Below are 13253 nucleotides of genomic sequence, written 5' to 3'. Positions count from 1 at the left end.
TAGGTTGCCAGAGATAAGAGGGCATATTGGAAATTCGCGTCAATTAAACGTGGTATACTTTGTTCTCTAAATCACTCAGATGTTGACACGTTTTGCTTTTTATTTATATAATTACATTACCGTTCACGCGAAGGACTGCTTCCCTGAGTGCCGTGTAACTTGGATGCTGAAGCCCCCGAATAAACGTATATAACTAATTATCTAACATAACTATTTAGAGCTTTTCGGAATGACTGAAGTCGGATCAGTCATAGGCGCTCGCCTGAAAAGAATCAGGATAGCAACACGAAGAGGATGTTCTTCTTGGAAAAGCCTCTAGCAAAACACACAGATCAGGTATATATCATATTTGTTTTTGGCTGTTGGCGATTTATTGGCGACCCATAATCCGTTCTACTTGTAAGGATACCATAGAGATGTCGCGTGCAAACCGAATAATATTCTAGGCGTTACGTACCCACCACATAGAAACAAATAACACCACTCAAAAATTATATGTGATGTGCTTTTATTAAAAGCATATAAAACAATGTAGTTTATCAAGTGAATTTACAAGATGATAGTGTGGAAGTGTGCTATATGAGTGCAGACAAAGTTACCATGAAGCAGTGTTTTATGTTAATTCCAAACCAACAACATCGTTAGGAGACGCAGTGATTTGTCGATCTTTTATACAGATTGGATTCGCATGAAATATTTCAAGCTACCGTGTGTTACGTCATTTTATATAGCCACGCACGATATTACAAATCAAATTTTTCGCCGAAAATTGGCGGCCTTGTTTTCACTTCTAGACGCGCAAGGACGGGTCAAGCAAAACAATAATAGAAACGCAATTAACTCATCCGAGACGATACAAGATGCGTGGCGTGGGATTGTTGGTCTCGTCGTCGGATTTACTTGATGTTTTGACTGTTACACTGGAAATAATTCTGTATGAAAATCGGACTCGAAACGTAAAATAAGTGTGATCCTGCCTGCTCAATTCTCACAGTTTTGCTGCTCGCACATCAAACAGCTACTGTCGAGTCAACCCTACGCAACAAAGAATTTCCCGAGATACAAGTAAACTTAGAGCTTGTTTTTACCAAATACGTGGCACAGTCCTAACTATGCCATTGCATGTATCCTGTGCACATACTACAATAAAAAAAATCAATCATAACCTGGCTGTTATTTAGCATCTTTCTGACGTTAGTGTGCAATCGATACGTTATCTGTAGTCATTGTCAATACACAGGATATGTGCACAGGATTTCCACAGCGACCTCAATTTGGAAGAACGCCTGTGTGGCGACATATAGCGTTAAATTTAGAAAATGTGTCAATTGAAAGTCTATATTCGCGAATTGACTATTTTTCTAGAGCCAGAAACTAAATATTGCACCAACTACAGAAATTGCCCTTACAAGACAACAGATCGATTCTTCTACGTTGTACATGTTCTTCATATTGCTTTTCTATAACAAATTATTAGTTTTAGATTTGGATCTTGCTATGGCTAATTGAATACCGCGACTACTTCGGTTAAATAAAAGCACATACTCACAGCTAATATTTAAAATATGACATATCATGACACGCATATAGGAATAATCCCGTTAGGTGCAATAACATATACGATATACAGATTCATATAGTGCTGACCCTTGAACCTTGGCCCAAGGTGAGTAATGCGTAGTAAAAATATTCTATAATGGTATATACCTTCGACCTCCAGTTCTTAAAATTACACGCTTGTATAGAACATTGTCACCTTGAAACTGGTGATTAAATTTCGTGTCACATTTGTATGCCCATAATATTAAGTAACTTGTCATGTCTTCATCAACAAAAGTTTGTACAAAAATATTAGCACGAAATAATTATTTACAACCAATCTGAATAAATCCCATTAGAGCTTACGCACTACGGAATTACTCACGTTAAAAAAACTATTTAAAAAGTACACTCTGGTACATCATTTCTGTTTCCAATCTCCATCAGCAAGGTAGTTATAATAACAATAGCATAGTAAGGAATGTAACAAAAATATTTAACATGTTTTACTTTCTATTCCGCGAGTTGTCACCTTTGAAGAATTCTGTAGTTTTAAAGACACTAATTCTTCCGTAGCCGTTCACACCTCTTCAGTATAAAATATCACAAAGCTGGGTATTCAACGTCAGACAAAAGTTAGAATAATGTTTTCTTTTCTACTCGTGCAGAAACTAGCCACCATCTTCTATCATCTACTATTGGTGTTTAGAAAGCTATATCACAAGTACACATCGAGAGTTATAGAAATTAGCGTAAAGTAAAATATAAACATCCTGATACAATGATACAAGTACAACGTCTTAGCAGTAGAATTTAGCAATAGCAGGACTATTCGCATACTATTAGCCGCGACAACGAGATTTAACGAAAGCAGGGTCCTTTGACTGTGTCTGTCTGTGTCTGTTTGTGTGTGTGTGTGGGGGGGGGTAACAAGGGTTAGGGATAGGGTAAGCCTAGTATTGCCATGACTAAAATTTGACCGAGAGCTAGGCTTAAGTGCAGTATTGACGTTAGTATTACGAACTAGAATGCATTCGTTATTTGCAATCAAAAGTTTCTATTTGCTAATGTGCTGTTCTTTCACTACAACATGTCGCCAGATTTATTCTCAACTCACACCTTAACTTCTCCGAGTCCAACTTTAGCGCAATCTACACAATAAATGACACTCTACGACTTTCTGCACAGCAGTAGGCACGAGAAGACGAGTGAAAATTAACTGCCCCGCACTCGCAGGTCATGAAAATTTCCGGAAACATTTTATCAGCGTGACAGAGAACAGACCACTATTAAATTCTCCATAGGATCCTATACTTAAGAATTGAATTTCAGGAGCTGAAAAATAGTATTTCGACCGTTTTCGGCCGAGTGGCAATATTAAAGCTAGGTAGCCATGTACTTCAGCTGTGCACCATGAGAGTTATGACATATGTTGTCCAGCGTTTTAAAAAAATATCGCGAATTTACTAACCGACACCACATTTGTGCCTAAAAAACAGTCGCGCATTCGAATGGGGGCCATACATTAAAAGAATGCGTTTTAAATTACCAGTAACCATCCACCCATCTCCATGTGCATGTCATTGCCACACTGCCACACACAATAGCCAGCCTACATAATGCAACCACAAAACATCGCGTCAGCTTTAGTGCACGAGCTGCGGGCCCTCCGATTGGTCGGCCGATGACGCGTCACATCCTCTAACCTAACAGTAATAAGGGTAATGAACCGGTAGTGATTTAATAGTGGTCACGTGTCATATATATATATATATAGCATAGCATACAACTATTAAACGATATGTAAAGTGCCTATATATATATGTTTGCGCGTGCGTGCGTGCGTGCGTACGTACACGTGCGTGCGTGTGTGTGCGTGCGTGCGTGCGTGCGTGCGTGTGCGTGTGCGTGTGCGTGTGTGCTTTGATAGCTCGTATATCTTTGCTCGCTCTACTCGACTATATATTTTACCAGGGGTAGCACGCCAAAATGAGAAGCATATAAAACACGGTTTATTAAGAGATTTCCACATATTTGTATCACGTTCAATTGTTATAATTTTAGCTTATACAAAAATATTTATTACTAGATACATAGTCTATTAATATATGGTGTGTCTGTGTCGTTGCGTGCGTGTTGTCGTGGTGTAGCCTGTGTGTGTGTGTGTGTGGGTGTGTGTGTGGGTGTGTGTGTGTGTCTGTGTGGTGTGTGGTGTTGCATGACCGCCTATGAAATATTGATCAAATGTGTCTTACGAAGTGGTAATTCGGTAATCTTTGTGACAACCTTTCCGCCACCCTTTTCGCACTCACGTCCACTTATAATACGTGATATTTTGCCGTTGTGTCATTTTTCAGGCATATGAAAAGTCCGCGGTAAGCGCGCTTATTTACCTTTCTCTTCTTGTCTTCTCTCTATTATTATTTCTCCGTTATACATCGTAATGGATCACTATATAATGATCTTAATGATGACGCTTGAATACGGCATTGGCCGAAACAAAGTCTCTTAGACTACGTATTCGTTGAAATTTGTCTGAAATAGGAACGAAGCAGCCACCAGACATCCTATAGGAGGAAAGAAATGCTAAAAAAAAAAGAGATTAGAGAAGCTTGAATGGCGCACGAAGAGCTCGCGCGCTAATAGCAGAATCGCGCAGAAGACAGCCGAAAGGCAGTACAAGAGAATGGATCCAGGCATGCGATCTCGTAAAGCGAGAGGTTAGCGCGCGGACGCAGAAGCAGACAGAGAAGATAAAAGCAGACGGAGAGAGAGCAGAGACCGGGGACCGTGCCATGGAGACGACAGTCCTAACGCCCTGGGACCCGCTGATGACGCCTCGCCCTACTAAGCAGGTGATGAGAGAGATTAAAAGAGAAGAGAGAGAGAGAGAGAGAGAGATGAGACGAGAGAAGAGAGAGAGAACAGAAAGAGAAAGAAGATGGGCAAAAAACACACGTGTATGCGGCTAATATTATTGTGGATTATGATATAGGAAAGACAAAACGATGGGGGGGAGCGGGGTGCAAGGACGGTTTGTTAGCCACAGTCGCGTACCCACATGTTGATGTACCAGACATGTCGGTCACTGATTTTCTCGATCAACACTCTTGGTTTAGCCAGTCACAGGATGCGATAGCCCTGGTAAGTCCGAACTCTACTTGTCACATGCATTATGTACGTGCGTCTACATCCACATAAGTTGAGTTTCCCATGGCTTCACCATGTAAAATTTTCTGAAAACGCGATTTTTATAACAGCTTAATTTTATCATTATACGGGAATTTTGTCTTTGTATAAAACGATCTTATACGGCCCACAGTCTTGCGCAACAAAAAATGAGAGTAGAGCGATCGGATGGAACTATCATTCGATGGTTTCCCACCCCCGAATTATTGAGTTTTTACAACTTATATGATCTCTTTTCATAGATCAATTAAACAAGCGTTCCCTTTTCTGGTTATAACTTGTTAAGTGCTGTACCATCACCTCGATCAATCTATTATCCTCGCTCACCTGGCTCACGCGCTCTTATTGCCACCACCCTCACGGCCCAGTTTCAGTTTCCGTCATTCATCCTGCTCACTTCTATACTTATTCGTCACTTATTTTCTCTTAATTTTGCAGAATTACTGGTTATTCCCTTGTTATGAACCACGTTCTGCGTGCATGCCACTGATTATTGCATTATGCCCCAATATTTTCAGATGGGGCGCAGTGTTGGACCGCCTGATGCTAGCAAGGAGTGGAGGTTGTCGTACAGAGAGCTGCGGGAGTCCGTAAGGAGAGTAGCTAGCGGTCTGGCCCGGCGCGGCCTCAGGAAAGGTGACGTCGTGTTGGCGTACAGTACCAACTGTCCTGAATACGTGATCCTCGTGCTAGCAGTTTACTCGCTAGGGGGCGTCATGACCCACGCGTTGGGAGGATGTCCTGCAGGTGAGTGAGTTATTGTTCATGTATGCTATACGTCTGATGGTTGCATCGATTATGTTCACATGCCATTGTTGGTGCGTGTAATGCAATGAATGAAGTTATATATTATGTCTATAAATACATGCGGAAGTTTTAAAGAGGTTTCCTTTATTACCTAAAGTAAAGTAGAGGGGCGCGTATGCGCGTGTGCGCGTTCTTTGTCTCTTTATGCGATGTGTCTACACTGTATGAGTTATTAAAGGTTATACGTTTACCGCACAAGTTTTAGATTTGGATATACTTCATTATTTCTACATGAACACGCATTTCAACGTTAAATTTTGGCGCCGTCGACAGTCAAAAAAACCTGGGTATTCCTTTGCGGAGGCAACGTAAGGTACTACCTACTACTATATCGATCTACGGACCATAAGCAAGGAAGATGGAGATGGAAGAGCGACGGAGAGCGATCGACAGAGCTGGAGAATGGCGGTGAGCGAGACGGGAGGAACAGAGCGAGACGCGGGAGAGAGAACGGTGGATATGCACACGGCGTGTGAACTATGTGAGTACGTCAACGTGAAGAAAGGAACGGCCGGTGTTGCATCCATGATACTGCGAGGGAAAGTCGAGTCTCGACCTATGTGAGAGAGAGAGAAAGAGGAGAGCAGAACAGAGAAGGCAAGGCTGACAGAGCAGAGACAGACGACGTGAAAGTGTGACATTGTCAGGAATGTGTATTTTTATCTGTTTTGTTCGTTGTTTTATGTACGCAGTATTTTGTTCATGATATCTGCTTGTGACCGTTTTTGTGTGTGTGGAAAATCTTTTGCGTGAATGTTGTTTAGAAATTTGTGATCGTTTTCTTGAATTTGTGCTAACCAGTAACGGTACGTTTACACTATATATTGTCGGACTGCTAAAACACATTCTTCAATTAGGGTGTGATATAGGCCTAAAACATTTCATCAAAAATATGAAATCAGTTTTGCGTATTTTTGTTGGCTGTATGATGTGTGGAAGTGACAAAGGTTGTCAGGTCCACTTCGGTGCTGTAATAATGGATTATTGTAGTAATGGATTATGGTAATAATCGGTGCTGCACATGTTTTAATAATGGTTTAATGATTTAAATGGGTTAATGTTTAATAATGGTTGAAATGAGGATTATGAATACGATATATAATGGAGCACATGGCTAGGAACGTGGTTTCGGTAATACATGTCGGTACACGCATACGCCACGTACGTTACAGCACAAAAAGACGCAAGAGTGAGAGTAATTGTAGCGATATCAAAATGTTCACTGCCAAATGTGTTGAGTTTCTGACTTGTATTGTGATCGAACTTTATCGTTACTTGTTTTCTACGCTTCATATGTGTTTTCCTATTGTATTTTAATTGTTGTTATATTTGTGTATTGATTGTGGGTTATTTAATCGGACAGAAAGACGTTTCTCTTGTTGGGTAATTTTTTTGGAATTGTTTAGGTTAAGGTTAAAGTGTAGATCAGCGAGGACGCTGAATCGATTACAGGGTAGTCATCGTTTTGGGGAAAAGGGAGATAATGTAACATGTGTTTTGCACGTGTTACATGAATTAGTCAGTAGAGCTAGACTAGTAGTTGTTTTAGTCATAGTCTAGCTAGACAGAGCGTCGCTTGTGGCGGCTACATTGATGTGTTAGGGAGAATTGTAAACGTGGTTAGGTTAGGCAGATTAGAGGGTCATTGTGAAATGGGGGTAGGACGCGGTCTCGGAGAACGGGTACATGTGCGTGCAGGATGTTTGTAAGAGTTTTGGGGGAATATATATGACAGCAATGTAAGAGCCGAGAGGCTGGTTCTGGTCGGGGAAGTAGGCACACGCGCGTGTGCGCGTGTGCGCGTATGCGCGTGTGCGCGTGTGCGCGTGTGCGCGTATGCGCGTATGCGCGTGTGCGCGTATGCGCGTGTGCGCGTGTGCGCGTATGCGCGTGTGCGCGTTCTTTGTCTCTTTATGCGATGTGTCTACGCTGTATGAGTTATTAAAGGTTATACGTTTACCACACAAGTTTTGGATTTGGATCTACTTCATCATTTCTACATGAACACGCATTTCAACGTTACACGATGACGATGGCTTCATCTACTTCATCGATACACTAAAGGATATCATCCGAATCGCACCTGATAAAACAACCACAATTCAGGTATGAATTCGAAACTGAGGAGCGGATTAGCAGTGGTGGTAACAATGGAAGCAGGCACACTGAGGCTTTCTATGCCGAGTGTTCAAAGGTTTAAACCAAAGTGTCACACTTGATTCCCGTAATAGATACATCTTCTCATGAATAGCATGCACGTCTGAATGACACTCATGAATGACACACACAGAATCGCGGTATGTGTGCAGGTTTCGCCATCAGAAATGGAAGACATCTTCATGAGTCATCCGGGAGAAAAAGACTTTGCTGTCACCGGCATTCCAGATCCAGATAATGAAGGATACGAACTAATCCGCGCTTTCGGCGTCCGGAAAACAGACACATTATCTGCTGAAGATCTCATGGAGTTTGTGCAAGGTACTTATTCCCTCTTCCACGTGTGTACGTCGTCAAGCGTTGTGGCGTTCGTGCGCTCTCATGTGCTTGCGGCATGAACATTTCATGATTTCCTATCTTGCTGTAATATGCTTACGTCAAACCCACGCTAATTTCTACCGCTCTTTCTATTCAGTTCCTCTGCCTCGATCCCTCTCATGTGCTGACATCGCATTACGCACCACGACACGCACACGGCAATTGCACGCACAACGCACTCACGCACACTGCACAACGTCACAACCCACGCACACGCAACACGCACACGCACAATCGCACACGCGAGCGCCGGCACGCAACAGCACACGAACACCGCACAGCCACAACCACACGCACACGCACACGCACAACGTACATGCACACACCAACACACACCACCACACGCCAGCATACACACACACAGCTACGTACACACGCACTGCTAACGCCACTCGCGTACACATACGTACACTTTTATCTCTAAATCGACAGACGGAAACAGCAGGGATGAACAAATGTCCTCTCCCGACCACCGCGCCTCCTCCGAAGCAGCATATTCTACAAAGCTAAGCTACAGCTATGAAGCAGAAACCACGATGCGCATTTCTATATTATACTAGTATATGTTATGTGTTCGCGTCGCCGTATGTATATGCATTGCACCGCACAGAGCGGCGGGGAGAGAGAGGATGAAGAAACCATGATATTGGCAAAGGGCGAACGTGCCCTATCGCAGCGAATAGCTTCATGAGCGCGAAACTTGAAGCGAGCTTTTCGGTGCAGTATGCAGGGGCTCCGGCATTAAAGAGAAGGAAAAGCGGAAACTCATCCCAATTAAATACGAAAAGGTGCGAGGCTTGTTTTTATAACTCTTTATTCCGGCTTTAACAGAATAAACAGGTAACATGAGTAGCACGATCAACATATACATGTATCCTACAATCTCAGAACAAATAGGAACAATAGGGATCATATTACATGACTATAAACATACATATATACTTCGAAATTCTCCAGACTCATACACTATTTTGTGGTATTGTCCAAAAGCGTGGAATAAAGAGGCCCACTGGCCGTAAAAGTCCATGTTTTGTTTGTTTGTCGAACTAATTTTTCGTTAAATCATAATGTGTTCTGATTTGCCTTACTCGCACGCAAATGATATGGCTAGAAATTGTCAACTTACCTTTGTCAAATCTAAGATAAGCATTGCTATTTGTATACTCAAATTGACAACTATGATGTCAGACTTCCAAAACACCGAGGCATAAGTCGGTGTTTGTCCACCTCTGTATTGTGTAAACCCATCTTCTGACCAAACCAAGCCATGCAAGTTCTAGCCGAAACACTCAGTCTACACAAATAACACTACTGTAAATACTGGAACAATGGATTCACCCTGCACTTTAACAAAAGTGAACCATTAGATCATCATCTACAACTTAGTATGATAAATAGAATGATTTGTAGTAAGATCTATCCAAGGTGCGGAGTTTGCTCGTACGTCTGTCACTCTCTGCCTCTCCGTCCGCCCCCTCTTCCTTCGTCCTCTCTCTCCCACCCCTCTCTATCTCTAATTTTCGACGCGGATCTTCCCTCTCGACATGATCTCTCTTCTCTTCGAATCCTCTTCTCGCTCTTTCCCTCTCTCCGTCACTCCACATCCCCATCATCTCTCCTCTCTCCTCACCTCTCTACACCTCTTATTCTCCCTCATCTCTCTCTCTCTCATCTCTCCCGCTCGCCCTGCCACCCCTCCCTCTCTCCTTTCTTTCTTCTCATTCACACCATATCACTCGTTCGTCCGTCTAACTCTTACTCTCCTGTATTGTCTACTCTCCCATGGTTTATGGTGTATTGTTCTGTCCCTCCCCCATTCTCTCTCTCTCTTCTATAATATATATATAGTGATGATGTGTCGCTCGTTTCTCCTCCCTCCCCTTCTTCGCCCCTTCTGCTTGCTGAGCTATCTTTTTCTTACTTATGGTGTTGCTCTCCAGTCTCCGCCGTCCGCAGGCCTCTCTCGCGTCTCTCTTTTGTGCTGCTCTCTCTCTTCTCTGGTTATACGCGCGCTCATCTCTCTCTTTCTCTCTCTAATACCGATCTCGCTAGTGTCTGCTTCTCTCAACTCTTATCTCCTCTCTCCTCTTTAATATATGCTTCTCCCTCCTTAAATAGCTGCTACTGGGCTCGTAGTATCGTCATGACTCATATACAAGCTGTCTTGTTGATGAACTGCGTCAGTACGGGTGGATTTATATGTCGCCAAATTCTTATGAGGTTCAGATTCGTCGTGCACTATAGGATAAGTGCTGCAGCCATACGCTCCGGTGCTTCAATAGATACATCTATTCAGCATCTGTCATTTCACGTGACTCTGCAGCCCGATAAAGCTCATTCCTATCGCGCCGATCGGAGTGCCTCGTGACGCGGTGGGCCGGGCTGCGTCACCGTGAGCCGGCGCGAAGAGTGCTTCGCGAGCTTTCTTGACAGAAAGCAGCGTCTGCATTGCACTACGTCATAACAAGGATCAGACATGAGATGATTCTGCTTATGGACAGGTTGTGAGCGATAATCGCGAGTGCCCCGCTCGGTTATGCTTTCTTAACACGCATGATCGCGTGCCGTGTACGCCGCCGGCGGATGTGGGAGGTTTGTGTAATGTGTGCGCGCAGTGCGTTCGGCTGTTGCGTAACGTACTGCGTGCGTGCCTGCCAGTGTGCCGTGTCCTACATTGCGTTCGCGAGCAGAGCAGTGATTAATGTGCCCGGGGCGTGCCGCCCGTGGCGGGTAGGTGTAACGTGCGTGGGCGTCTTGCCGTGCGTCTCGTGAGCGAGTGCGTGCGTGTCGTGGCCGTGCGTTCGGCCGTAGCGGTGCGTGCAAGCCGTGGCCGAAAGTGCGTCCACGTCCGGCGCGCAGGACGCCGGGACGGGCCGGTACGACAAAATGCGTGAATTGCGTGCGTGCGCCGAGCAGAGGTCAAGTGAGCGTGCGTGCGTGCGTGAGACGTGACAAACTCATACGGTCGCCTAGTCATTTCACCACACTGGCGACATAGATCAAAGATGTTTCGAAAAAAAATGCGAAATTTAATAAGCCTAAGCGTGTATAAGAAACACGTTTCCGCGGCGTGCTACGCTTGCAAAAATAATATTTCTTGTCGTCTCGCTCGAAAAAAATGGACAACAAAGCGATCATTTATACATTTTGTTTTATAACCTCTTCTAGAGCTATGCTAAGAACCCCCCCGTTACATCACATCATGTCGACTCCGGTATTGAACAACGCGCCCATATGTGTGTATACTTGCTGCGTCAGCCTGAATCTCCTAGAGCCATACATTGAGCAAAAGCCAATCAGTATCTAAATTGATAACGTAACACAGTACAGACAGAGTTATGAAACAGCATTCACCTTACCTATATACGTTGTTACACTCTTTGAAATTCTCAGTAGAGTGGCACGTCACATCGTTACCGGACTTGTCAATAATAGAATTGTCAAGTCGAATCCAGATTATTCCTACTGCATACTAGAGAACCTCGCCGCCAGTGCCTAGCGGAAAAAAATTTCACAATGCAGCACTCTGGAGGTGTCTCTCTGCCCTGAAACAAATATTAAAAAAGCGAAAAGTAAAACCATTTATAAAAATATATCCATCATCAGATGCGGTGCATACAGATTAACATGCACCTACTTAATCCCATACGGTAACACCTAAACCTGGCGGTCAGGTGCCTAATCGCTAGAACATGCCGTCTCACACGCCTTGGATGCCGTGTTCAAGTCCCCAGCTGGGAACAGTAGTTCTTCCCCCTGTTTCCCATATTACCCTTACCTTTAGTATTTATTATCTTAATTTTTAATTCATACCTTTATTTTTAATATTCTAGTTTAGATGTCTTTATCGTTGAATTTCTATATTTTTACTGTTCCAGGACGGATGGCATGATGGTCATGGACTAAGCATAGATGCATGATCTCAGGATGCATGAAAGGGTGCATGGCATGGCATGCAGGCAAGGCATGTGTCGATGGATTGTGCGTATGGCATGGCAGGCATGGCATTCAGTGCATTTCATGGATGGCATGGAGGCAAGTGGAGTGCCGATGAGAACGATGGATGGGATCGGATCTGATATGGGATGGGATGGGATGGGATGCGGTGCGATGGGATGGGATGGCATGGCATGGAATGGGATAAATGCATGGATGCATGGATGGATGCATGGATACATGGATGGATGCATGGATAGATAAATAGTTAGATTTTTTTTGGGTATTTTCCTTTCAACCAAGCGGTCACCAACTGAGTAACGCCACTGATTTCCCCGGACAACGCCGGGTATCTCGCTAGTACTATATATAACTACCATATGGCGCGAACGAATTGAGTTACATTTTTAAAATTCTAGATACATATCAATCCATGTCTCCTAGTCGTAGCTATAAGCCCTGTGAATTTCGAGTTTATTGAAGCACGAGTAGTGTAATTAATTACTAAATATATACGCGCGGTATCGCTCATAGGCTAAAATTTCCGCACGTTCGTGAGATTTTTCCCGAAAATGTTAATTTCAACGTTATGAAACTAGCATGTGTCTATATGTATCTAGAATTTTAGAAATGTAACTTAATTCGTTCGCGCCATATGGTATAGTTATATATACAATACACTTTTTAATTAATTAAACTAATCGTGCTTCAATAAACTCAAACAATTCACAGAGACCATAGCTAAGACATGTGTTTATATGTATCTAGAATTTTAGAAATGTAACTCAATTCGTTCGCTCCATATGATAGTTAGTACACTTTTCTACCGTCCATAGCCGTGCGTATATTAGCCTATGAGCGATACCGCACGTATATTTTTGGTAATTAATTAAACTATTCGTGCTTCAATAAACCAATACCATATGATATATAGTACACTTTTCTACCGTCCATAGCTTAATAGCGCATGGTGGTGGTGGGGGGGTTAACGGCTGCATGTGTGCGCCTTTGCGGCTGCAATGCGCCAGCGATGCCCGTTGGAGGGTTCGGAAACGGCGGCCGCCATGTGCGCCCGAGGCTACGTTATCACTCCACGTACGTAGGTCAAAGGTTGCACACTGCGCACGAAAAACCATGTTTCTGCAAACTACTTGTATCGTTCCCTGACCAACTACTAGTATGGTTTAGCAAACTAGTGTAGGGGGAATTGTGGTTCGGTGGCGCACGTGTAACGCCGTTATTTGCGT

General features: G+C 43.5%; 2 protein-coding genes across 2 annotated transcripts in view; both read left to right on the top strand.

The window, feature by feature from the left end:
- LOC106805654 (4-coumarate--CoA ligase 3-like) overlaps window positions 1-319 on the top strand; it is a 4788-nt gene extending 4469 nt beyond the window's left edge. The window contains exon 8 of the mRNA XM_014807342.1: window positions 219-319. Coding sequence (XP_014662828.1) covers window positions 219-319 — 101 coding nt within the window. The remainder of the gene's footprint in view (window positions 1-218) is intronic.
- Window positions 320-4601: 4282 nt separating this feature from the next.
- On the top strand, window positions 4602-6241 carry LOC106805653 (4-coumarate--CoA ligase 4-like). The gene is made up of 3 exons (XM_014807340.1): window positions 4602-4683; window positions 5247-5475; window positions 6228-6241. The coding sequence occupies exons 1-3, from the start codon at window positions 4618-4620 to the stop codon at window positions 6239-6241; spliced, it is 309 nt and encodes a 102-aa protein (XP_014662826.1). The 5' UTR covers window positions 4602-4617.
- The last annotated feature ends 7012 nt before the right edge of the window (window positions 6242-13253 follow it).

This window comes from Priapulus caudatus, unplaced genomic scaffold (assembly GCF_000485595.1).
Source record: "Priapulus caudatus unplaced genomic scaffold, Priapulus_caudatus-5.0.1 Scaffold122, whole genome shotgun sequence".
NCBI classification, from domain to species: Eukaryota; Metazoa; Priapulida; class Priapulimorpha; order Priapulimorphida; family Priapulidae; genus Priapulus; species Priapulus caudatus.
This window is presented reverse-complemented; position numbering and strand designations above follow the sequence as displayed.